Genomic DNA, 25,106 nt, shown 5'->3' on the forward strand with positions numbered 1-25,106 from the left:
AAGGAGCTGCTCCCAAGACAGGGTTGCTTCCAGGAATACCTCTCTTCAAGTTCCAGACACTGATGAAGCATTCAAGTCATCGGAATTCTGCAATGGAAGTGGGGCAGGGGGGATACCTGCAAAGCACTGCAGTAGCTTTCCCCATAGGACTGGCCAAGGAGAAGGTAGATACGATACCAAACAGTGTTGAAAGGGAGAAGATGAACAGAGAGTGACAAGGGTCTCTAGCCATAGTGCTTCTGAGCTTAATAACGTGAAACCTTCTTGGTTTGCAGGATTGCATAGGCCATTTTCTTACAAACAAGACCACGTGAGAAAAAAATTGGTTTTAGATTGTCCTTTTCTTTCATTCAGAGACATTGGAAAAGTCCAAGCCTCATGTGATTTGATGGCAATACTCCAATGTATGTAGCGATCACCAGGACATGGACTTTTTATGGCTATTTATTCTCTAACCCAGGCCAACAGACACTCATCCCAGGGTTTTCCCTGCTGATGCTATTCAAATCTTATGTTGCTGTAGTGGGAAGAAGAAATCACATAAATACTATATATATATATATATATATATATATATATATATATATAAACACATACATACATACATATACACATAGACACACACACACACACACACACACACACACACACACACACACACACACAACACACGGCCCTTGGATGAAATAACGAATAGCAATAGAGATGGAGCCTGCAAACACAGTGAGAAAATAAATTAATTTATCCCCCGGTGCTTCAGTGCACCGCATTCTACTCCAACAGTTCCAAGTGGCCAGCTGAAGCAATGAGGTATACAGCAAAGTATTCCCAGCTGACTCATATAGTGTCTTCATGCAGAACCAGGGGATTAGAATGTGCGCCAAACATCTTGCTAGGAGGTCAAGATCCAGGAGGACCCCTCCATTATACACTGTGTCTTCCGGGCAGAGGGAAACAAGGCTCAGAGGACACATGTAAGGAGGTCCGCATTGTAAAGCTACGCTGAAAGAGATTCTGACACGGTTGGGACCATGTCAATCCATGCTTATCACCATGGGGCTTATGGTAAAGGGAGCTGAGGGACCATCCTCTTCCTTTGTGACCTTTTTCATAGGCGTGTGTGATCTTCCAGGGAACTTCTACTTGTGTCTCTTGCCGGAAGCCCCTCAGCTGGTTCAGTGTTTTTCTCAAGTCCTGAGTTGTAATTCGTCCTCGCAAGGGAATAATCATTTCTTCTTAAATCTACAAAGGAAAAAAAGACACTTTTAGTAGATGCCTTAGAACACATTGAGTCATGCAGGTAGACCGGACTTCAGGCTTAGTTGGAGTGTTCAGGGAGTTCCTGCTTGCCCAGGCCTTGGGCATATGGATTCCAAACATTCAACCATATCCAAACCCAGGGCTTCTCGCATCCCATGAGTCCATAAAACTCTTAATTCCCTATGTTGTCACTATGTGGGGTACTGGTCATCACCTAGCAGGGAGAGAAGATGTGACTGGCCAAAGTTCAATGAGGTCCAACGCGGACCTTAGGAAGGATCAAAGAGATGAGTTGAAATGGTGACTCAAGATTCCAGAGCTCAACTTTCCGCAAGAAAGCTGCCCTCAGCTCTATGGTGCCTACAAAAGTCCCATCATCTGAAGGTCACATCAGATGCTTCTGAAGCCCTTCCTCTTCTGTTCACAAAGGAAATGTAAAGAAAACATTAAATAGGGTAGTAGGCATTGGGGGAGACTATAGGGAAAAGGACATTAAACATTGTAAACATCTCTCTGGGCTGTGATTCCTGAGTAGATTCCAGCCGCCATTGGCTCCTGCCTCCCTTGCCTAGAGTTCTGATGTGCCTCAGCCCAGACCCAACCTCTTCTTGATAAGCAACCCAGAGGACTCAGGGCTGTGCTTTGATCTCTTAGCCCATCCACTGTGAATTCACATCATGGGCAGTTAGGAGAGTATAGCATTCTTTTTTTTATTCCTTTGACTTGTTAACCTTGAGCTAACTGGCCTCAAGGACTGACTGGAAGCTGTAGGTGATGGCTTTAGGGAGCCAAGGATGTCACTCAGGGGTAGAGTGTGTAGCTAGGGGTAGTGCAGGAAGCACTGAGCTCAACCTCTGGTACCAGGAGGAAAAAATATTTCTTTCTTAGTTTATGTTTTAATGTTAAATGGTGATTTTTCTAGACAAAAAAAAACTAACACGTGTATGTATAATGAGATATATTTAATAATATAACCAACATTTATTGAGCATATGCATAAGATAAATCTTCACACCAACTTTGTGAGACAAATACAATTATCTCTCGCTTGCAGATGAAGATGTTGAAGAACAAAGCCTTACAGTCAGCACATGAGTCCTACCTGCGTGGGTCTGGATTCCAGGTTCTTATGCATTGTCTTAACTTGCCTGTGCCTTAAAAACGAATTTAAAAAAAAACTAAAAGGTACTTCTTATTCTATTTGTATTCAATTACCAATGATACAAAATAGAGTATTTAATTACTTCAATTTAAATATTAAATTTTTAAAACTAGGGTTTCAGACATTGGGGAGAAAGAGATGGGGGAGTGAATGAGAATGAATACTCTAGAAATTCTTGCAGTTTGTAAATTTTAAGACTATTCACATATTAAGAAGATAAAAATGTTTGAGTTGGTAGGTCAGGATGAAAGAATAACAAAAGGCATGCACTTGCCTTTAGCGGTAAGAAACTACTGGTCGGTTAAATGGCTCAGCAGGTAAACGTGCTTGCTGCCAAGCTTCATGTCCAGAGTTCAATCTCCAGGATCCACACAGCACAGGGAGAAAACAGACAGCTGGCTTCCAGTCCTCCATAACATGCCTGCCTGTGCTCATGAACCCTAAGGCGTACTCAACAACTAACTAGACCCAATGATGGGAAGCAATGAGTAATGACTTGCATCCTCCTGTCTCCTGGAGGATTTGCTCTAGTCCTGGGTCTTCAAGAATAGAAGCTGCCCTGTTGAGGCTACAGTGAGTCAGCGTGGGCAGAGTCCAGTGCCTAAGGACAATGATTCCTGAGCAGATCCCAGGCCACAATTGTGGGATGACTCAGATATTCCTCGGCTCCTGCCTCCCTTTGCCTGGAGTCCTGATACCCCTCAGCCCAGCCCCAACCCCTTCCTGGGTTCCAGATGACCAGCCCAGAGGACACACATTGTGCATTCATCTCTTTGGCCATCTGCTCTGAGCTCACATCATGGACAGTTATGAGAATACAGCCTCCCTTCCCTCTGCTCCTTTGGCCTTCCCCTTGCAAGTACTCATCTGCCACTGCAGGATAACACACTCTTTTCCCACTGATGGAGGAAGGAGTAAAAGGCCTAACTCTAATCCCTTTCTTTTGCTAAGTCTTGCCTAAAAAAGAAATCCTCCCCTGATTTCAAAATTAGAAATTCTCTGTTTTTGTTATGGATGTACATAGGTCCACCCTGGGTTATAGTGGAAGATGCCCTTTTGCTGATTTCTAGTTAACGGTATGACTTTAAAAAAAAAAAAAAAAAAAAAATATATATATATATATATATATATATATAGAGAGAGAGAGAGAGAGAGAGAGAGAGAGAGAGAGAGAGAGAGAACCTAACTATGTTGCCCAAGCTGGCCATGCGCTCCTGGGTGTAACATCTTCAGCTCTAGCTATGGTCACACTGCCTTACTTAGGACTATACCTTTTGATATGTAAAATTCCAGAGTCAGGAGACTCTATGACCCAGGAAAGAGTTAAGCAGGGTGAGGCAAACAGCAAGCCCCCTTTCTGAAAAGTCCAAATAAACCCCAGAAGAGCCAGGATTTTGCTCACACACCGTGCATGCACACACACACACACACACACACACACACACACACACACACACACACACAGAGCAGGGGGCGGGGGGACAATCAAAATTTAATGTGCCAGGGTGTGGGAGCTGGGAGTGTACAGCCCAATAGCAGAGCGTTGACCTAGCATGGCAGAGTCCTGGGTTCTAAGCTCACTGCTGTAAAACAAACAAACAAATGAGTGAATAAAGGGGCCGTTGTTGTCACAGAATAAAGCAGTGCTTTAACTGACAGCTTTTCTTTCTCTCTGGGCCACACCCTCTCCGGTGCTGAATGGGCAAACTGGAACAGAATAAAAATGCTACAGGCATGCTGGCTGCAAGCGAACAGGACATTGGAAGGGCAGAGCGGTGCCTTCACCCTGTTTCCCTTCCTTTAAGTAGGAGGAACTATTTTTCTGTGGTGCGACTGTGACAAGCACTGGGCCCCAGGTTGTTTTATCACATTTTGGCAGAACCTCAAGCAATCCCTGTCCTTTTTTAAATCCCTCCTGAGACTTGAAATTTTTCAGTCAGAAAGTCAAGCTTGTGAATGGCTGCGAAGGAGATAAAAATGTGGTTAAGATTTTCACTCGATCCCAAGTTCTAATGACTGTTTTTCTATAAGAGTTTCTCAGAAGATACGGAGTCGAGCTGCCGAGCCTTACCGGGCAGCCTGAGCTTCCCACAGCAGGAATTACAGCGATGTTTTGCAATGAAGCTTCTAATTGCATCTTCTCCTAAATTGGCTGGTCCAAACACCATCCCTCTTGATCTAGAGGAAATATCAGAATATCAATTAGATCACAGCTGAGAAAGAGGAGTCCAACCAGGATTCTCTGAGATTGCGAACAGTATCCCTAGTAACCTAGCCACTTTAAAGGAGCCAACAAAGAACTGGGCGCTTTGGGAAAGTAACATTGTTAGGTTTGCAAATTTAAAATTCAAATGCACTTAAATCTTTGTACCCAACTCCAAGACCTACTGTGAAACTCATTCCAACACTAATCTGATAGAAGAGTGAATTTTCGATGTGCTACATTAAAACAAAATACAGTGAAACCCTTTTTAATGCATATGGGGTGAGAGAATGACATTCATTACCATATGCTGCACTAAAACACCCCAAAGGTAAAGGATAGAGTAACTTTGCTATGGAACACACCTTCTAAAAAGATGCCTAAGCATTGCCGCACGCCCAAATCCTTTTCTGAGAATGACTCTTCCCCAAATCAGACACTTCAGCGGGCAACAGAACACGGTATTCCTAGCATTCTGAAAGCCACTTTCAACCCTGCTAGCTACTCCAACTGGGCTCTTTGTGGAAAGTCAAGACAACTATTAGGCAAAAGAGTTTGTGGAAAGAATCCACAGATGCCCGGAGTAGGTAACAGAATTAATTACAAGTAGCTTCTCTCTCTGAGACACGTTTTGAACTTTCCAACATAAAGATCCTCAGCAGATTCCAGGCTTGCTGTTCACACAACCGTTATTCTTTAGAATTTGACCCTCCACACAGCACAGGACAGAGCGCACCAGAAATGCCTCCAAAGAAAGCTTATGAAAGCTAATATTTTATTTTAATGACATGCACAGTGGAAACAGCACATTTTAAAATCTGAACTCAATTACCGCTCTTAAATACCACGTCTTAAGAAAGAGGGGGAAAAAAATTTTAAAAAAGAGCCCAGCAGACTATCACAAAGGGAAACAATAAACTTTGCTTCTGAGGAATGTGGCTTTTCAAAAGGGACATGGTGTAAAAATGGACTTTTTTTTTCCATCCGAGGATTGAAACATTTATCTCAATTTCCACTTCCTTTTGGCAGAAGAACAGTGGCTCTCTGAAGATGTGCCAAGCTCAGAATGAGGGCTGATGTCAATTTGATCTCAGATTGCCTCGCGCTCTGTGCCGGGTAGGTGGAGAAAACCTCTTGGGAAGACAGGCTGGAAAGACACTGGGGATTAGCTTTCCTGGTCACTCAATCGCTCTCACAAAGCATAGCTCTCTGGTGGTATCTACCGGCAGCATAAGCCACTTCTTGTTAACAGTGCCTCGATTTCAGTCCAGCTGGAGCGACAGTACCTCAGTCAGGTGAAACTGGAGGTGGCAAGGAAAAAAAAAAAAAGAGGCAGACTTGGTATTTAGACCAGAGCTCTCTTATCTGATAAAGTGGGAGCATTTGTTCAGTCATTAGCATGGAAGACTCCCTTTGGAGTCTCTGGGTGACCTCATAGGAAAATTTCACTTGTTTGTGTCTCATACCATCCATTTCTGTCCTACTCAGAAGTCATAAAGACACCCAACTAAGATATAATATCTTCAAGTAAAATATGGATGCTATTTGTCTCTAGGAGCTTTGTGAAAATTAAAATAAAATCATCAAAATCCCCACAAAATTTATATATCAGGGTCATGATGACTCCGGAAGCAGGGAGAATGAAGGAGCTGCAGGGAGATTTCATTTGCATGGATACTCCACAGCATGCTCCAAGTCTTGCCTTCTCAGATAACTAAGTTTTCAAAGAAAACACAACTAGTTGTTTTGCAGATTTTTTTTTTTTTTTACAATACAGGAAAAGCAGGTGGTAGCTTGGTTCTACTTATAAGGAAACTCTAATTAGTGCCATCTATAGATAGTCACTAAAGCACATTTCATCACCATTTCGTACTTGTCAAATGCTCAAAACCATCAGGCAGGAGGCTAAACAGATACAGTCCCAAACTACCTAAGTGAGGCACGTCAGGGGGAGTTAGAAACCGCAGGAGGAGGCATGAGAAAAGATATTAGAATTATTCTACAAAGTCATAATCCCTGTGCATAAACAACTGTTCCCTTCCATTGACTCTTTGGCCTTACAAGGAAGTTAGAACCTTGAGTGAGTCTCCGTTTTCTCATGTGTAACCTGGGATTAAAACTAATGGGGGCGGGGGTGGAGCACATGGAGTTTCACGGAAGAGTTAGGGAACAGAAGGACTTGGAGGGGTCCAGAGCTCCACAAGGAGACCAGTGCAGGCAACAAATCCGGGTGGGGTGGGGGGAGGTGTGCAGAGACTGATTCACCAAGCAAGGACAATGCATGGTGAAGACCTAAACCCTCCACTCAGACGTAGTAGGTAGGCAGCCCAGCCTCCTTGTGAAACCCATCATATAGGAAGTCGGGGCTACTTCTGACATAGACTTTGGTCCCCACACGTTGATCACTTCTCCCTGTTGGGGTGGCCTTACCAGGCCACAGAGGAAGAGCATACCTGTATGCCATACAAGACTTGATAGGCTGAGGTCAGATATTAGGGGAGGAGGGATCTCCTTTCTGAGCACTCAGGGGAGGGAGGGTGGGCTGAGGAAGTGACGAGGGAGTTTGCTATAATGGAAAGTTAACAAATTTTAAAAACTGAGTTGTTGCATGGGTGAGATCAATTGCTTTAAATCTTGTGCACCTCAAGCTCGAATTTACATACCAGTTCACCAGAAGAGTTTATAAAAGTTCAGATTCCGGTTCAGTAGGTATAGAGAAGGCTCAAAGACCATGCATTCCCAGCAATGTCCCTGGTGGTGATGTTGACCTATGGCTCACACTTTGTTTAACGAAGATTTCACGTGAGCGTCATTGATTAATTAGATATAGTCCTAATGGAACTAATTAGTTGAGAGAGAGTAAAACTTAATGTCACTGTAAAAACCAAATTCACAGAGTTGGACATTTCCACAGTGGAACTATTCTGTGCATTTCAGGAGGCACTGTCCTCAAGTCATGGAAAGCAAACCTGCCATAATAATTTTATAGAATTACATTGAGGAACTTAAAAAAAAAAAGTACAGAGGTGAGCGCCCTATTCAGACATTGCAACAGAATGCCAAGCCTAAGCATGTTTTTTCTAATTCCCTGTGTGACCTTAATAGAAATTGAAACCCACTTCCTATAGAATGCAATTAAATACCCAACTGTCAGGTAGGATAATATAATCTTAGTTTCTAAAACGATAGAGTATTCAGGTCATATTAAGTGATATACACCAAGGTCAAAATTTAATGAACAATAGACGGAGTACACAAAAACTGTATTCATTATATATGCAAAAAGTCTGCACTGAAAAAAATTGTAAAGAAATTCTTCACAGAAAAAAAAAAGTTCCTAATACAAGCCCTTGAGCACAGAAGACTGCTAAAGAAATAATACACTTAGCTAAAAACACTTTAGCTGTGCTACACTAAAAAAACAAAATAGTTCATTATACCACAAGTCGAATATGGACTCAATAGTCAAATAAATATCTCAGGAGTTGGATGCTGCATTGAAGCACTGTGCACCCTCTGTATCTTCCTTAGCCCATCCGAGCCAACTAATACCTAACACACTTCTGGTAGATGAACATCTTCTCGGAGAACCCTGAAGATGAGTCATATTCAAATTTAGTAGAACCATTTGGTGAGAGACTGGTGCAGAAAAGCAGTCGACTATTTAATGAGATCCCGTAGCAGAAAAAGTAAAACTTACACCTTTCACTGTGTCAAAGATCTCCATTTATTTAGTCCCACATGTTTGCTGTGACCTGACAGCCAAGTGTAGTCTCTCAGTTTGACCAAAAGAGGAAATACTAACCCAGCGTGGCTAGCATAATCTCAGCAGTAAGGAGGCAGAGGCTCAACAATCCAAAGCTTAAAGCCACCGTGAGCTATACAGTGGTGAGACTTCATCACAATTAAAAAACCAAGTTCCTTAAGAACTAAAAGCGTTATTCCACCCGTGGTTCTCAAAGTACCCGTAGGCCTGGAGCATCAACCTCACATGCAACGGGTGAGAAACGCAGATCATTTAGCCCTACTTCAAAACAACTAGGTCAGAAACTCTGGAGGCAAAACCACAGCAATCTGTTTTCACCAGCTCTCCTGCAGACCATGATGGCAACACACACTTAAGAACTACTGTTGTTCTCCTCCATATTGATCAGTCGTCAGTCAGTCAGCACTGGCACGTCTTTTCATTCTACCTTTGACAGAACACCTAAGAGCCTTAGTGCTGAGACCTCCAAAAGTCAAAATAATAATAACAATAATAATAATAATAATAATAATAATGATGATGAGGAGGAGGAGGAGGAGGAGGAGAAGAAGAAGACAATGAAGAAGAAGGAAGAAGAAGAAGAAGAAGAAGAAGAAGAAGAAGAAGAAGAAGAAGAAGAAGAAGAAGAAGAAGAAGAAGAAGAAGAAGAAGAAGGAGTCATCCTGGGAACGCAAAAGATAAGTGAATGACTCATCCCTCTATATAAGTTGGCTCCGATTTAAGTTGGACAATGTGATGCCTCATATTTAAGCCATGTGGCTTTGAGCTCTAATAATGTGGCTACAGAATAGCACTCCATGTTCTCAACTAGTGCTCGGTTTGCCTTTAAAGAGGCTGGCTGGGGGCAGAGGCAGCCAGGCCACAGTGAAGGCAACACAGGAAGCTGTTTCTGCTCCTGTGTTGTTTTTTTATGTCAAACTAATCTCACAAGAGCAAGCCAAACTTACACCTTTTCCTCTTCATTCAGACCAGTAGAAAGCACAAGAGTCAAATTTGAAACTAAAGTTCGGAGACGGCACTGATCTTTATAATTTCCATTTATGCTGACTAACCCAGTTCTAGAATTGAATTTATTTCATTTTCATTCTTTCTTTTTAATCATTTCCTAATTGAGGTAGCTTAGAAAATCTTGTTTTTAAGTATAACAATCGTGACTTGAGTCTAAAAATCTTGTTTTACATTGATGTGCAATAACTATTGGGAAACTTTCCTGGGATCTAAAAGACACATATGTGTTTAAAATTCTCCAAAAAAAAAATTGAGACAGACCTCTGCTCACAATGTCTTGGTCATATCCACTCTCTTAATTTGCTTTTGAAAAAAGTAAAAGTACTGGGTTCAGTGGTAAACAGCACTGGCTGCTCTTCCAGAGGACCTAGGGTTCAATTTCCAACACCCATGGGGTCAATTCACAACTGTCTTTAACTCCAGTTCCAGGTGATCCAATGCCCTTTACTGGCCTCTATGGAAACCATGCATGTTCACAATGCATAAACATATATTCGGTCAAAACGCCCATAGATAGAATAATAATTTCATTTTTAAGTTATGAAAAAAGAACCATTAGGCAACATATAATCTATGCATATAACAAAACATTACATGATATGCAGTATAGTTTTTATATTTTTATGCAACAATTAAAAATAATGTTAAAGACATGAACAAACTGAATGCATTCTTCTAAATTATAACCCATAAGCCAACTCACTGTTTGTCTTCTGGTTTTATAACAGATGGGTCTGTCAAATTTTCTCCAACACCTTAAAAGAAGAAACAAACTTCACTTAGCAAATGAGCATTCGTTTTCTCAGAAAGGCGAAAAAAAAACAATAACCAAATTCTGTTTTCCATTTTTTTATGTTACATACAAGCCAGATGTGGTGACTTACCCCTGTCATCCCAGCATTCGGGGGGGCTAACCCAGGAGAATTGTCACCAGTTCAACGCCAGTCTGAGCTATATGGTGAATTCTAGGCCAGCCTGCTCTGTAGTATGAGACTCTGTCTCATTTACTCCAAAGTAAGTTAGTTAAAGACCATGCTAATTAAAGGCGCTATGTAAATTGTTCAGGAAAGTGTTTCAATATAGGGTGTCCTACATCAGCCCACTCTGAAATAATAAACACCTGGCCACAAGTTAGTGTTTTAATGGTGTCATTAGACTTGCTGATAGTGGCACCTATCAGTAGATCTATGTATCTGTCATTCGTTCACCAATTGTATGCACTAAGGCATCTAAATTTACTTTCTCTAATTCTCATGGAATTAAAATATTATCCTCATATCCTCAATTTACATCTTATCCTCATTTACATCAATAAGTACATTGATGTTCAAAGAGATTGAGGAATTTAAGATTGCTTATCCCAGTAGTGACCATAACACGATTAAAGCTGGGGCATTGCTGTGTTCCTCCCACCAGTTCATGGTCTCCTTAGATGGCCTCCCACAGCGCTCAGCGAGGGTGAGGCCCTGGGAGGTTTTGCAGGTACAGCCTCTATGCATCAAAGAGACACATCAAATGCTACATCTATATATAGCACTTATAAACAGTAGAATAAAACGACACCAAATTCTTGATCTGAGAGCCGGCTCCACCTGTGTGTTCAGCTGAGAAAATTCTTTGAGGTGCATGCTTATGCTCGGTGCACTTTGTGGAATGTATCTTCAATGAAATTTAGTTTTGAAAAGAAAAGAGCAAAGCCTAAAAAGATAACATGGGTGCAATTTAAGGCCAAACTTAATCAGAACTGGGTTCAATACCAAAAGTAAGCCTCTGTGACAACGTACAAGCACTGAGGGGGCCAGTTTCCAACAGTGATGACAGTTCATGGAAGCCAGTCAGACGACGCATGAGCCAGCTAAGGTGTGCCTAACCACTTCTGAGACCACTCCCTAACCAGGGCTTTTTTTTTTCCCCCTTCCCGAAACACTAACTTTTTAGGGTGATTATTCAAAAGTTGTATGAATTTTAGAATATTGTTGTGTATTGCCACTTGTTGGAAAAAAAGTTAATGTTTTGCGAAAGCGGAAGAGGGAAATTTCAAAGGACCCCATCCCTAGACAAAGTACTACAGAAACCGAGGACTGCTGAGAGAGAGAGAAAATTCATCTTCTCCAGGTGAGAGCTGCAATACTGGGGACCCAATACCCATCCCTGAAATCATGTGCATACGAGCAAAACTAAATGGGCTCTGCAAATTATATTTTACGCTTTTGTCTATATAGAATATATATTTTTTTCAAAGGAAAAGTGACCATGAATTTGAGTGGGCATTGGAGGAGGAACATGGGCATGCTTGAAGAAAGAGGTCACAGGAGAGGCTGGAGGGAGGAAAGGAAAGGAAGGAAGGATGTAAGTATATTTTAATTAAAATAAGAAATTCTTTTTAAAAAACAAATTATACATTTTTTTAAAAAACAAAAGCTCACGTTTGCAAAGCAATACCTTTTAAATATTTCTACTGTCGTCTCTCTCTTTTGGAATAGTAAGCCTTTCACATGAAACTGTAATTCTTACAAACTTTTCTGCTAAGAAATTGATTTCTTTTTTTTTTTTTTTTTTTTTTTAGGAAAATATCTTAAGTAGTCTAGAGACTAAAGCAGGAGTGTTCGCCATTTGTATGGGGGGAGGGGCTGGCTCACCACTCTGTGAACCTGGTGAAACTAAAGGGCCCTTTTCTGAAAAATGTTTTGATATATAATTTAAATATATCACACCTTAAAGGAAATCAACGATGCTGACAAAGTTATCAAGATATTTTCACTGCTGTATGACAGTACATACACCGGCTTCTTCATTAGTACGTTCAATAACAGGGTCTACCTGAGGCCGGCTGCTCACTAGCATATCTAACAAGGGACAGTTACAAACAGTGTTTTGAAATGTCTGCCCGCATCCCAAGGTGCCGTGTTAATATCTACTGCTCCTCTTGCATCACAGTTGATGGTGTCACTGTGAGTTTTGGTCTGGATAATAATGGAAAATGGTGAATTCCAGTTATGGGTTAGTAGCAATAAGGTATGAATTAGTTTTTCATCAACATTTACCAACACTCCGAGTGTGTCCTTTAACAGCCCCTAACCTGGCAGCTTTTCACATTGATTTTGAATAGGGCAAAAAAAAAAAAAAAACAGTTGGGCCAACGTACAAACACAAGGGAAGTATGAAAATCAGACCTGGTTAAGCCCTTGCGTTGTCAAAGCCATGAGAGGAGCTCTTTGTGCTCCTTTTCTTGTCACATAGACAAGAAGGGGCAGCTGATGGAGCCCTGAACAAACAGAAGCACAGGCCGAAGTGTATCCCAGCACCGCAGGTAGATAGGCTTCAGAGCCCTTACTGTTTTAATTAAGCACAGACCAACTTTAAGCCTGGAGCTTATGACAATGATTAAAGTTTTAGGCCCATGTCTAAATCAAGTTACATTTCAGCCAGGGTTATGTACAGTAGCTGAAGAAGGACAATTCATTGGAAAAGAAGAACATCTTTTGCAGGGTTAAAAGCGGGGAGTGGGGGGGAGGGGGAGGCGCCTGTCTAAATCTCATTCGATATCCCTGAGTTCCAGTTTTCACACTAAAAGTGTAGCATTCCCATCCTTATCAGAGAGAGCTATTGGGAAAATTCAATGTGCTGTATCTGACCCATAAGAAGTTTTAAATGTCGGCTGTTCTCCTCATTTTCTTTTCTCTATCTAGAACCTCTCGTGAAGTCAGATCTCAGCTTCTTACCAAGGGTAAAGTCATGTTTCTATCTCATTCCCCTAAAGTGTATTTCCTAACACTTACAGAGCACCTTGCAAAGAGGGGGTTAAAGAGTATTTAACCCATCAACCCATTTCTCTATGTTAAGGCTTAACTCCTAAATACACATTTTGAGTTGTTCTAATGGAAAACTGGCTTTGTGGTTTGTGCACAAAGAGAGAAGCCCCAAGTGCCAACAGTTCAGTGCCCTTCACATCCACCTAGCCAGGTTAATTCACAGGGCTCTCCCAGCCACGGCAGAACTTCCCAACCCAGTCCATCTGACTTCAGACTCTCCTGATAATTGGAAAATATAGAACAAATTTGATATCTAATTACTATCTTTACTGATGACCTGGGTATACCCAGAGAAGTCCCAGAAACTTTTGTAGAACCTTATCCAGCTTGGCAACACCAATGATCTTCGATTCCTTCTACACAATCACGTTATCTCTCTGTAGTAACATCACTCATGATGATGTAGGTAAAATTGCTTTATTGAACAAAAAATTAATATGGTATCACCAAAAATCCATTCAAAATAGGATAAGAAAAAAACTGAACATTAGTCTAATTTGAAATACAATTGTTTTTAAGTTCCATTGCTGGGAATTAACTATTGGGCCTCAATTATAATAATGATGATTCAAACCCTCCCATGTAAAAAGATTTTAAGTGGAAGAATACCAGAAAATGTCATTATAATTATAAATAATGGGAAATTGGTCACACCTCTCCTCAGAGTTGAGCCTCCTGGCCTGCTGTGGCCATTTCCAGGCTAACTGCTCATGTGTTCCTTCCTGCTTCGTGCCCTCACAGCAGTAAAGGCTTGATGCGTGTGCAGAACTTGCCCCACTTGAGCTTCTTAATGACTTAATAACTAAATGACTTAAGGCATAATATTATTTTTTCCATTTACAAATGAGGGAGGTGAGACTCAAGGCAAGTGGTCCTCAGGGCATACGGCTAGTTCACAGTGGATCCTGGCAGAGTACATCAACTTTCCAAAACTAGAAATACTCATAAACAAAAGGCAGTATAAATGTGAACAAAAAAAAAAATCTTAAAAACACAATTTTCGTTTCCAACTTTGTTTAGAGTTAGCCAGCAATAGTATTATAACTTTATACTTACTGTCATAGACTTATGTTCTTCCAGGAATTCCACCCAACAATTATCTAGTCCCCTAATACATTTTGTGATACCCATTCTGTATGTTCTGTGATGTCTACTCATGCCATCTTTGAAGGTCAATGTTTTGACATAGTTGACCTGCAGTGACCTATTTCAGCAAGTCACATAATTACTCAGGAAAAGAATAAAGTTAATTCCTCCCCCCACCCCCCTGCCCAAGACTATAATCACAGAATTTGTTCTGTTTAATGTCACTTTGGATTACTAAGAGACATAAAAATCCTCAAACATAAACATCATTAAACTAAACCCTATTCAAGTTGAAATACAAAACACACTAAAGAGTCATCATTAATTCCTTCCAGTTTTTCTTTGGTTGTTTGCTGTTGTTGTTTCTGGTTTTGTTTTTGAAAAATCTCCACCCAAGACTCAAAGCAAGAACACAAACAGTGGAGCACAGATGAAAACCATCAACATCTCTCCAACCAGAGCTACAAAACAGATGCCTTCAGCACCCCCACTCTGGGCATATATTCATCAAGTGCAAGCTGGAATCAGAAGCAGGATTCTTTTGGACGTATCCATTCAGTTTGTATCCCTTCCTGAAAAAATTGTGTTTGAGCTTAAGAAATATAATACAGTTTTGAGAACACAGGAATGCCAAGAGACAGACACACTTAATAATATGTTCAATGGTTTAAGTGTAGATGGGTCACTGAGCGTGTGACACAAATTTCAAAGTGAGTTTGCATATTCCTGGACATTGTTCCTGATGTCAATCTCAACATTTCCCAGCCCCCAACTTGGTGTTGGCAAGAACTGGAAAACTAGGAAAATCAGAAAAGAAAAGAAGAAAGTTTGGGCTGTTTAAATGTATGCTAAGATGGTTATTTCCTCTCAGAATGACACACTCAAAGAAATATAGCAGTGCAGCAAGGAGAAAAGAATATATAGGGTCAAACCAGCCTAAGTTGTACTTCCTGCTTCCCCTTTAAGAGCTGTGTAACCCAAGGCAATTTATTTAAACCTTCTGGTCCTAAGTTGTCAATAAAATATGTTTCAAGGTGCTACTTCTGGTATTAAGTGAGGTAACTATTATGACAGTTTCTAGGCCAAGTCTTTTATTTGAGTCCAAAGCTCCAGCCCATGAGTCCAAAGACCATAACACTTACTCTGTGCCCTCCTTACAAGGAACACCTTCTGGAGACTCTCTGTGTTCTGGGATTAGCCATCCTGCAGGAGGTCGTGACAGTGGGAAATACTCTGATAGGCTCCCATTAAGTAACAGTGCACTGCAGCCCTCTTTTGGGGCCAAGGACTTCCCTGAACTGTCACATCAAGGAATACATCAAAGAAAGCAAACTAAATTATAAATTGCCAAAGCAATAGATTCAGAATAATGGAAAGTATCCAGAATTTAAACTTTCCCATATATGTGAATACATATTACATTTTCTCATAAGCATAAGGCAAAGCAAAGGGATAACATTGAAACAAATGGTACAAAAATAATTCCCCATCTAGTTCACTGTTTAAGATCTAAATACTAGGGGGCTGGAGAGATGGCTTAGAGGTTAAGAGCACTGACTGTCCTTCCAGAGGACCCAGGTTCAAATCCCAGCACCTACATGGCAGCTCACACCTGTCTGTAACAGCCTTATACAGACACACATGCAGGCAAAAACACCAATCACCAATACACATAAAATGAAAAACAAATAAATGTTTAAAAAAATATCTAAATACTGTTGTCTGGCTACATTGCCCCCTCTATCTAAGAAGAAAGAATCAGCCTGGTACCCATGGTCATCACTGCACAGTATCTCTGAACTAAATACCTATATCTCTCTACCAAGTCAGGTAGAACACTTCCAGAGGCCCACCCCAGTTCTTGTGAGATTTCTGGAAGCTTTGCCTCCTGTATCTTCAATTAATTACCTTGCAAATCTAAAACCAGCAGCTCTCCCCGCGTATACTCATACGTCCAATGAGAGAAAGCCAACATCAGCTCCTCCAGGGTGTTAGTGGGAGCAATTTCATCACCATTGTTATTATTGTATTTCCGGAACTCCCCTGTCATATACTTCTCGATGGTTAACCATTGGCTGGCTGAATGGCAGTAGATCAAGAAAACCTCTAGAAACCTGTGAGGGAAGAAGAAGCCAATGATCGCCCACAAGGCAGCAAGCATGGCAGTTAGCCTACCAGAGCATTGGCCACAGAAGGCACCTACCCCTGGCCTTTCTGTGAAAAGAGGGAACACCACAGCCAGGAGGTTTGTTCCCATGTTTACTGGCCTCCCTTTTCTTTGAGAAAACCTTTCCAACTTTTTTTTTTTACAAGTACCGGATTCATCTTTTGTTGCTGGCCTCTATAAAATTCCTTATAAAATGGAGATAAAAAGGATTTATTCTAATTCCTCAGCACCAAGTTATGATCTGCCCCGATACGTGAATACAAGCATATCAAGACACCTAAGGGAAATTGTGAGGGTTCATGATTGCAAACTTCCTAATTGGTTTAGGATGCTAGGGAAGCAGCTAAGCTTTAAATAGACATGTTTTGGGGCCATGATACTCCTGGGTATTAGCAACTGCACCCAGCATCTGCCTGTCTCACCTAATTGAAATGTTGGTCATCAATCTGTCTGAACTTTTTTCCACTCGCATGATCAGGAACTTAAGCCCAGGTATGTCTGGAACATCTAATTCTATGGAAGAAAGAATCCCAAAAAAGGCCATTGAGGACTTTCCCATGGGTCTGGTATTTCTCAAGTCTAATGGGCTGAGAAGGGGTTAATAGGAATTCTTTTTATACTGAAGAACCACAGTGCCAGGTTTACCCACCTTGGTGTATAGGGAATGGTTTGTGGTTTTACTTGATTGAAGGTATAGATGAGTTTTTGAGCAGCTCTTTGCTGTTGAATTTCCTTTAAAAAAAAAAACAAGAATTAATTAAAATTATATTTTGTATATATTATCCATAATAATTATAGGAAAAGGGGTAATGAATTTGGGACAGAATCAGGGCCATGGGAGGTGTTGGAGAGAGAGAATGGGGTGGAAGTGCTATAAATAAAACACTGGTGAAATTCTTCTTAAAAGTTTAAGTATTGGTTTATTAACAAGATACTCTTACTATTAAAGATCAAACAGCTCCTAGACTGCCCAACATTTAATATTATTTAGCTTCTACCACTCTACACCCCAAAAGCAAGTGTTCTACATAACAAAAATAATTAAAACACACACACACACACACACACACACACACACACACACACACACACCTCTTCAAAAACAGATTCTCTTTGGCCTAGAAAAAACTATCTTAGACAAAGATGTAGCCAGACCTCAATAGTTTTAGGTGGTCCATCCCAGCTCTGGGTATTCTGAGTATCAGGCTTACCCTAAGGCAAAGATGAAGCACGGTGCTCTCCTGAAAGATTTTATACCACGTCTTCACCACCTCTGGGAGGAAGGACTTCACAATGAAAACCTGCCCAGGCTTCAGCACATCATCCTCGGACCAGGTGCTGAGGACTCGCATGGCTTTGCGGAGGCCCCCATCCATTTCCTCCTGTGACAAAACCTGGATCATAGCAGCTCTGCCATGCTGGGACCAAGAGGACATGCTCTTATCGAGGGTCAAAGGGGAACTTTCTTCAAGCTTGTAGATGGTCACTTCCTCCCCTGCTGCAATAAGAAGTGAAAGCTGGCTCAATAAGACACCAGGACTGGAGTGTGATCAGTGCCCTGAGCTCAGTTGTCCCTGTGACCAGAAGTGGAGGCTTCTAGCAGAAACAAGAGCAAAGTCAGGATATGAGCAGGCCTGGCTTGTCCTCTTGTGAAGGTGAGGAGAGGGAGGAAGAACAAAGGGTCAAATGGCACAGAAGAATTAAGTTGTACTTGTTGTAAACTAACTAGACAAAAACAGTATTGAAGCAGTATGAATATGTTGCCATTGTTAGAGTTTTTACTGGCTACATGGTTTGCTTTATAATCTTTATAAGGCTGACGTAGCAATCAATACGTATCCCACACAAGCTCCAAATCTCTGCCTTAGCTTCCTGACTGATGAGATTATAGGCATGTGATATGACAACTGGCTCAAGGCAAATATACCTCTAGAGACAGTTTAACCTCATGTTCTTCATTATGGCCCCCTCAGGAGCAGATATTTTATAGCTACTCTTCATATAATATTAATGCTATGCTATTTACTGTATGTAAATTATATGTGTATCCCTGTCTTATACATGCTGTTTTCTAGGTGTGGTTTTATTTGTTTCTCTTGCTCCATAAGGGGTAATTTTACCTCATCAATAATGCATGGTTTTACCCAGTGGAAATCACTCAGTACCAACAAGGTCATGCCCTGAGCTGCTACCTTTTTCTTCGGTACATTACAAAGCTACTGAAACCCTCCATTTTCTCATCAGCAGGAGTGAATGATAACATTTGTTTCAGTGGTTTGTTACACAGATCACATATGTTATTGGGGTTACAGCAAACTAGGACCTCAGATACAGATACAGTCCCACTTAAAAAGGCATCATATGCAACACACTGCTCCCACTTTGAGCTTATAGAAGAAACTTGGACCTCACCAACACAGTATTATTGCTACATAAGAGGAGTAACAATCCACAGAGGCTCCCTCGAGGTTGTGGCTCATTGGTTTCTTCTACCTTTGCCTCAAATATACCCTATTTGTTGTTGTTGCTGTTTTTGTTGTTTGCTTGCTTGCTTGTTTTCTGGGAACACCATATTAATCTACCAGAAAGGAAGCTCTCTACTCCCTCACCCTTGTATCTAATTCCTTATCAATAAATGTATCTGGAGAATATGTGGTATAGTCTCAAATGTCTATTCTCGATGCCCGAGTAAATGTCACTGAAGGGCTCTTTGGAGTCCTAATTCCTTTAGGACTTTTGAGGAGAGCTATTGATTTGCAAAATGAAACGATGGAGCCAAGTGGAAGAAGGAGGCATCTGCATGAACAATCAGAAGCCAACCTGGTCTCTGCCTCGTTGGAAGAGTGTGCGGAGAATGAAGATGGAGTGCAGGGCAGGGGTCTTTGTTATATTGTCAACTGCTGTGCTTTATCCTGCTAGGCAGAGAACCTCGGGTACCCTTGGCTAACACAAACTTGTTTTTCTTTACTGCTCCCGCTTTTAAAAGCTACACTTTCAGTCTGAAGAAAGAGCAACCCATGTACGTGAAACAAAACAAACAAATATAAAACAACAAACAAAGGATTTCTCTTCCCATGCCTGTCAGCTTTCAGCAAACTGACATGTAGCGCTTTCTTCTGTGTTCATTATATAAGGTTGGTTTGTTCTTTTCTTCCCTCTGCATGTCCAGCCTAGAAGCACTGAATGCCAGGTGCAGCATCACGCTTGCTTCCCAACTGCTGACCCTTGTAGGTCCCAGCCCCACAGCATCAGCTTCTAACTCTAAATGCTGGCCATTAACAAGAATTTCTACTTTGGGAAATGAATTTCTTTAAACTACAACATGGCCAAAATGAAATCCATGAGTCAAGTGAGGCAACGTGGTTTCCTTTCTGTCGCATGCCAGCATTTGGTCTACCCTCGCCTATCCTCAAGAAGTGGGAGATGTTACTCACCGAACAGCTGGATCGGTGTAAACGGTATGGTCTGAGACAGCCTCATTAAATTATTCCTTTCAATGGCTGCAAACAAAAACAGATTGACTACTTTGGGTCTGCATCAACGATGAAACTTACACAAAGCCCCACATACAAAAATACACATAAATTCCAGAATATTTCATCTCAAACATCCTTTATATTTTCCATTAGCAAAAATATTATAAATAATAGTTTTAAATATAAAATACACCTTAAACTGGAAGGATATCTTAGTCGTAGGAAATGTTTATATGAAGTCATATAACACCATCAAAGAAAGGGCTATCTTCTTGCTCTCCCAAATAACAAATTAGACACTAACTCACATATGTGAGTCTTTCTTATAAATGGATTTTAATCTATGTTCCACATTCTCTGTTGTTGTTTTTTTCCCCAAAGCAAGCCCAGTGCACAGTGGTCTGTGGGGACATCTACTGGTGGTTTTGTGAAGTTCTCCTTTTTTTTTTCCCAACACTAATTTTAATTAGAAGCAAGTGATCTGCATTTTCCTGCCAAGAGCCATAGCCTACAGATCAGAGACTGTATGAGTTACAGTATTCCTCCCCAGAGACTCTCTACAGCTGGTAGTTAGAGTCAAAATAATAGATTACTGCTGAGCTACAGGACTCAGTCATAGGAGCCTAGACTGAGGAAGCTGGAATCCACAGAACCATTATTCACCACAGAGGAGAATTCAGGATAAGACAGTCTACTATGGGACCCTAAACAAATGACCTTCATATAACAAGACTGGTAATTACAGTGCTGGTAAGATTGTGCTCACACTGAGTGCTAAACTCTGTGAAAGCCTTGTCCTTGTGTTATCTCAACCACTGAGAGCAGTGACCTCCAATGAACCACACATGGCACCAAGGCCAGCTGGGCTACATTGCTTTGCATCTCAAAATATTTGCCTCTTAATTCTCAACTAGCCCTTTGGCAGACTGTCCCTCAGAAAAGGCAAGGTCAGTCACTCCCACTCTGAAAGAAAGGCGGCTGAAGTGCTGTGAAGTATTTCTTAATAACAGAGACGAGACCCTTGACATCTCTATTTAATGGCATCTCTGCAAGGCACGTTTGTTGGCCTTATTCTGTGAAGGGTGGCATCGATCCAATGGTTATGTTCACTGAAGGAATGGGAGGGTACAGCCCTACCTTGAAGAAAGACTTTCAAGTCTGCTATTTTCCCATTCCAAAATATTAGCATCAGGCTGGGCTGTAGCTCAATGGTAGAGCACTTTTCCCGGAAGGTTCTGGGTTCAAGCCCCAGAATGGTAATAAAAAGGCAAGAGTACAAAGGAAGCTATTCAAAACACTAAGATGTCTAGTTTTTTGGCTAACTCCAAGCTGGCAAGGAAATTTTAGATACCAAGGGCATCTTCTCCTTCAAAATTTGGAACTTGCCAACACACACACACACACACACACACACACACACACACACACACACACGCAGAGTTTAATGTGAATTCTCTTACATCCCAACAACTTGTTTTTCTGAGTCGATGCCGTGCTTGGACAATCTAATTATTCTAATTACTAGAGTAAACAATTTTCTGAATTGAAGCTGTATTGATAACGTGGAGCTGAGGGATGCTCGTGTTTACAAGTACACAATCACACATATTTATCTCAGTTGGCCCATCTGTACACACACTCTTCCTACCTGAATAATGGTGGTGAGGCTCTTGAGGGCTTTTTAAGGAGGCTGAGATCTCTGAAATCATAGAAATGATTGGCATTTTAATTACATGGCTGGAGATAAGTACATGTTTGTACACTGCCTTCAGAGTTACCATTAAATGGCTTAATCAGAACAGCTTCTCACTATTCAGAAAAGTTTGCCCAATATCCTTTCATGCATTATTGTGTTTGGTATCCTGACAGCTTCCAATCACTGGTGTAATATCTCCAAGCATATTTATACAGGGAATTGGAGAAAGACAGGTAATATTAGCCTCAAAGATGTATTTCCTCTGAACCAATTACACCTCTGAGTTACAGAAGGCACACAGCTGCCCATCATGACATCCCAGAAGCATGATCCTCTAAGCTCCTTGCCAGCATGCTGGAACCCATGCAAATACAATATTAATGGCAAATTATTAGCATACTACCTCACTGACTGAAACTCATCACAAAACATAAGTCTGTGCAAACACATAAGAGGAGATGGCTAGTGTCACACTATGGGATTTGTTAAGCTGTACCAGTACCCTGTGTCGGGAACACCCCCTCCAATGTTAACTCACTCTTTTCTATCTGTTCCAGCTCTAGGTCATAAGGCTCCAGAGAAATCCTTTGAAACAGTTTTGCTGTTCCATGAAAATCAAAATTAAAGTGGAGAAACTTCAGTCTCATGGCAACACTGCTTTACACGTACTAGAAGAAACAGCAGAGTGAGCCCAACTCTACAGAGCTCTCTGGCTCATATTGCCAGATAGAGAATGGAGCAAGTGTCCTTTAAGGGGGCATGGTGGGGACTGTGGTCAGCAAAAACGGCTTTCATTTGTGAATTTAGTGTGTCATATAAACTTTCAGCTTCCAATCAGGCATGAGAGTGACTAAGGCAAGGTGCTTATCCTTCAGAAAAGTAAATACAGAGGACTAGAGAAAAACACATTCAACCATAGCCACAACAGTTTACTAAATGATTTAAAACCAGTGAGTACCAAGGCTTATGGCTTGCCCTAATGTCACCTAGAAGATAGAAAGTCATGGTCATCTGATAGTGACAAAGCCGAGTTTCAATCCAGACGTCAACATCTAAGGAGCTTCAAGACCTTAGTTGTATTTTCTGAACATCCTTTAACTAAGCACCAACTCACTACATGCCAGACAGCACAGTACTCTTTGTAAGAGGAAGAAAAAGATCACAGAGAGCTGTTGACTGTATGAACAGGCCCTAGCATCCTATTGAAACCATATAGGAAAAAGTTTCCACATGCAAGCACATGATTGGCTCTTAGTGTGTGTAAAACACAACACCATCAGTTGTTGAAGAGTCAAAATAAATCCAGTGGCTCTGCTCCAATTCAGAGAAACATCAAGAAAATTACAGTCAAAACAGGTTATTCAAGAAATTCCAAGGGAACAGTCCTTGGGTTCAATCCTCAGTACTACAAAATAGACAGACAGAGAGACAGACAGATAGGTAGATGATAGAAATGTAAAATCATATATCAGTCTTCATTCATCTAAGATATCTTAATTTTTTCTATTGAATTTTCTTTGTATGCATCCCCAAAACAAAGCAAAAAAGAATAGAAAGTTAAGATATACATAAGTCTTAACAGGACAATGAATTCTATCACCAGTAAGATGAAAAATCAAAAATAAATGTTTAAATATAAAAACTTACTGTCAGCTTCATTTGAGTTTCTTGTTCTGTTTAGGGGGAAACAAAATTATTTAGAAAATGCTTTTTTAAATCTTTCAACTACCAAAACACTGAAAATTTATCTGAAACAGCAATAAAGAGTATATATGTGTATACATATATAATCATGTATGTGTATGGAAGTCTTTGCTCTATCTTATCCCTATTTTACCAGTAGAGAAATTTGTAGCCATACAGTTATTTTCATAGAAAAATTAATGCCAGTAAGGCATGTAAACCACTTATTATCTATGCCCCAAGCTAATTGAGAAATGGTGGTGTTAGTGGTTTTAATTAGCTGTGTGATCACAGAACATACATAAGATTTAACTGTGTTTGTGTTGTTCTGGATCAATTAAACTAAAGGGTGCCTGAACTATGCGAAGCAGATGCCTACAAATGAGTCTGAGAATGTCTCTGGACAAGCCCACAAATCAGTTTCATTAGCCCACGTGGCCCCTAAATGTTCACAGGCTGAAATTAGCTCTCTTTAAATTGTTACTTGCCCTGCTCAAGTGCACAAGTGGCCACAGGCAAGTCTGAATAAATGCATTCAAAGAATATCTCCAGTATTTAGGGTCCTTGGGGAAGAAAGTACAATTACAATTATTGTTTAATTTCATGCTGCAATAACCCACAACTCTGCATGAGCACAAACTACTGAACCTTTGAGAAAAGAAAGTGATGTGTCCTTTAGGTCTTGAAGCAGCCTTACACGGGGCTATGGTGGCAGTTCCCAAGAAAGGCCATGTCAGTAGAGCTGAGGATCACAACTGAACATAACTTTCTACCTTCTTTTATCAGCTGGCCTTCCCGTGGGGTGAGTTCCCCTTACCTTCATGACTTTGTAGATATTTTGATGCTGAAGCCAGAAAAGCACACACACACACACACACACACACACATACACACACACACACACCATCAATACATACACACACACACACACACACTCAAAAACACCAACACACTCATACACAGACATACAGTCACATACCACACAGCAACACATACACACTCACAGACACACATATACACACCAATATGATCACACACATTTATACACACTCATGCACACATTCACACACTCACACACATCAACACACATATGCATTCACACACACATGTATATACCACATCAACACATACACTCACACACCCGCTCTCACATATCAACATACACACTCATACACACTCATACACTCTGACACATACTCCGGCACACACAAATACTATAGAAACACACCAACACACATACATGTACACACCACATGCACACTCACACACAAAGTGGAGTGGAAACATCATCCCAGCATAGTGCTAAACACCTGCAGCACTAGCTAACTGGGACATTGTGACAGGAAGATCACTTGAGGCCAGGAGTTTAGGGCAAGCCCAGGCAGCATAATGACAGCATGTCTTTTGAAAAAAATAATAAAATAAAATGGAATCATCTTTATTTGGTTGAGCTTCAAATTTTATTTCTCCTAATAAACAAAATTCAGGAATGTACTCAATTCTACAACCAAGTTCTCCCCTTCCCATCATCTCTCCGTCTCTGTCTCAGTCATGTCAGAGTTGATGCCTGCATAATCACAAGGCCACTGAAAACCAGGAAGTAAAGACAAGCCTGAGTCTGTAAGAGGAACACCTGGAGGGTGTGGCTTTCGAAGTCTAGAGAAGAAGGCCTGGAGTGACAGTATGGTGGGAAAGGGCACTTGCTGCCCTTGCAGTAGACTCAGGTCCAATTTCAAGCATCTACGTGGTTGATCCTAACCATCCACAACTCCACGCCCTCTGCTGGC

General features: G+C 41.0%; 1 protein-coding gene across 7 annotated transcripts in view; it reads right to left on the reverse strand.

Moving 5' to 3' along the window:
• Positions 1 to 719: 719 nt before the first annotated feature.
• The window catches only part of TRPM6 (transient receptor potential cation channel subfamily M member 6), a 132,121-nt gene continuing 107,734 nt past the window's right edge, over positions 720 to 25,106 (reverse strand). For all 7 annotated transcript variants that reach the window (XM_084773777.1, XM_084773778.1, XM_084773776.1 and 4 more), the window contains 9 exons: positions 23,284 to 23,309; positions 21,589 to 21,639; positions 19,899 to 19,964; positions 17,676 to 17,962; positions 17,114 to 17,196; positions 16,206 to 16,411; positions 10,103 to 10,154; positions 4,494 to 4,600; positions 720 to 1,242 (listed from right to left, as the gene is read on the reverse strand). In XM_084773777.1, coding sequence (XP_084629903.1) covers positions 1,109 to 1,242; positions 4,494 to 4,600; positions 10,103 to 10,154; positions 16,206 to 16,411; positions 17,114 to 17,196; positions 17,676 to 17,962; positions 19,899 to 19,964; positions 21,589 to 21,639; positions 23,284 to 23,309 — 1,012 coding nt within the window. In that variant the 3' untranslated portion in view covers positions 720 to 1,108. The remainder of the gene's footprint in view (positions 1,243 to 4,493; positions 4,601 to 10,102; positions 10,155 to 16,205; positions 16,412 to 17,113; positions 17,197 to 17,675; positions 17,963 to 19,898; positions 19,965 to 21,588; positions 21,640 to 23,283; positions 23,310 to 25,106) is intronic.

The sequence above is a fragment of the Acomys minous genome (genome assembly GCF_964271855.1).
Source record: "Acomys minous genome assembly, chromosome: 2".
In the NCBI taxonomy this organism is placed as follows: Eukaryota; Metazoa; Chordata; class Mammalia; order Rodentia; family Muridae; genus Acomys; species Acomys minous.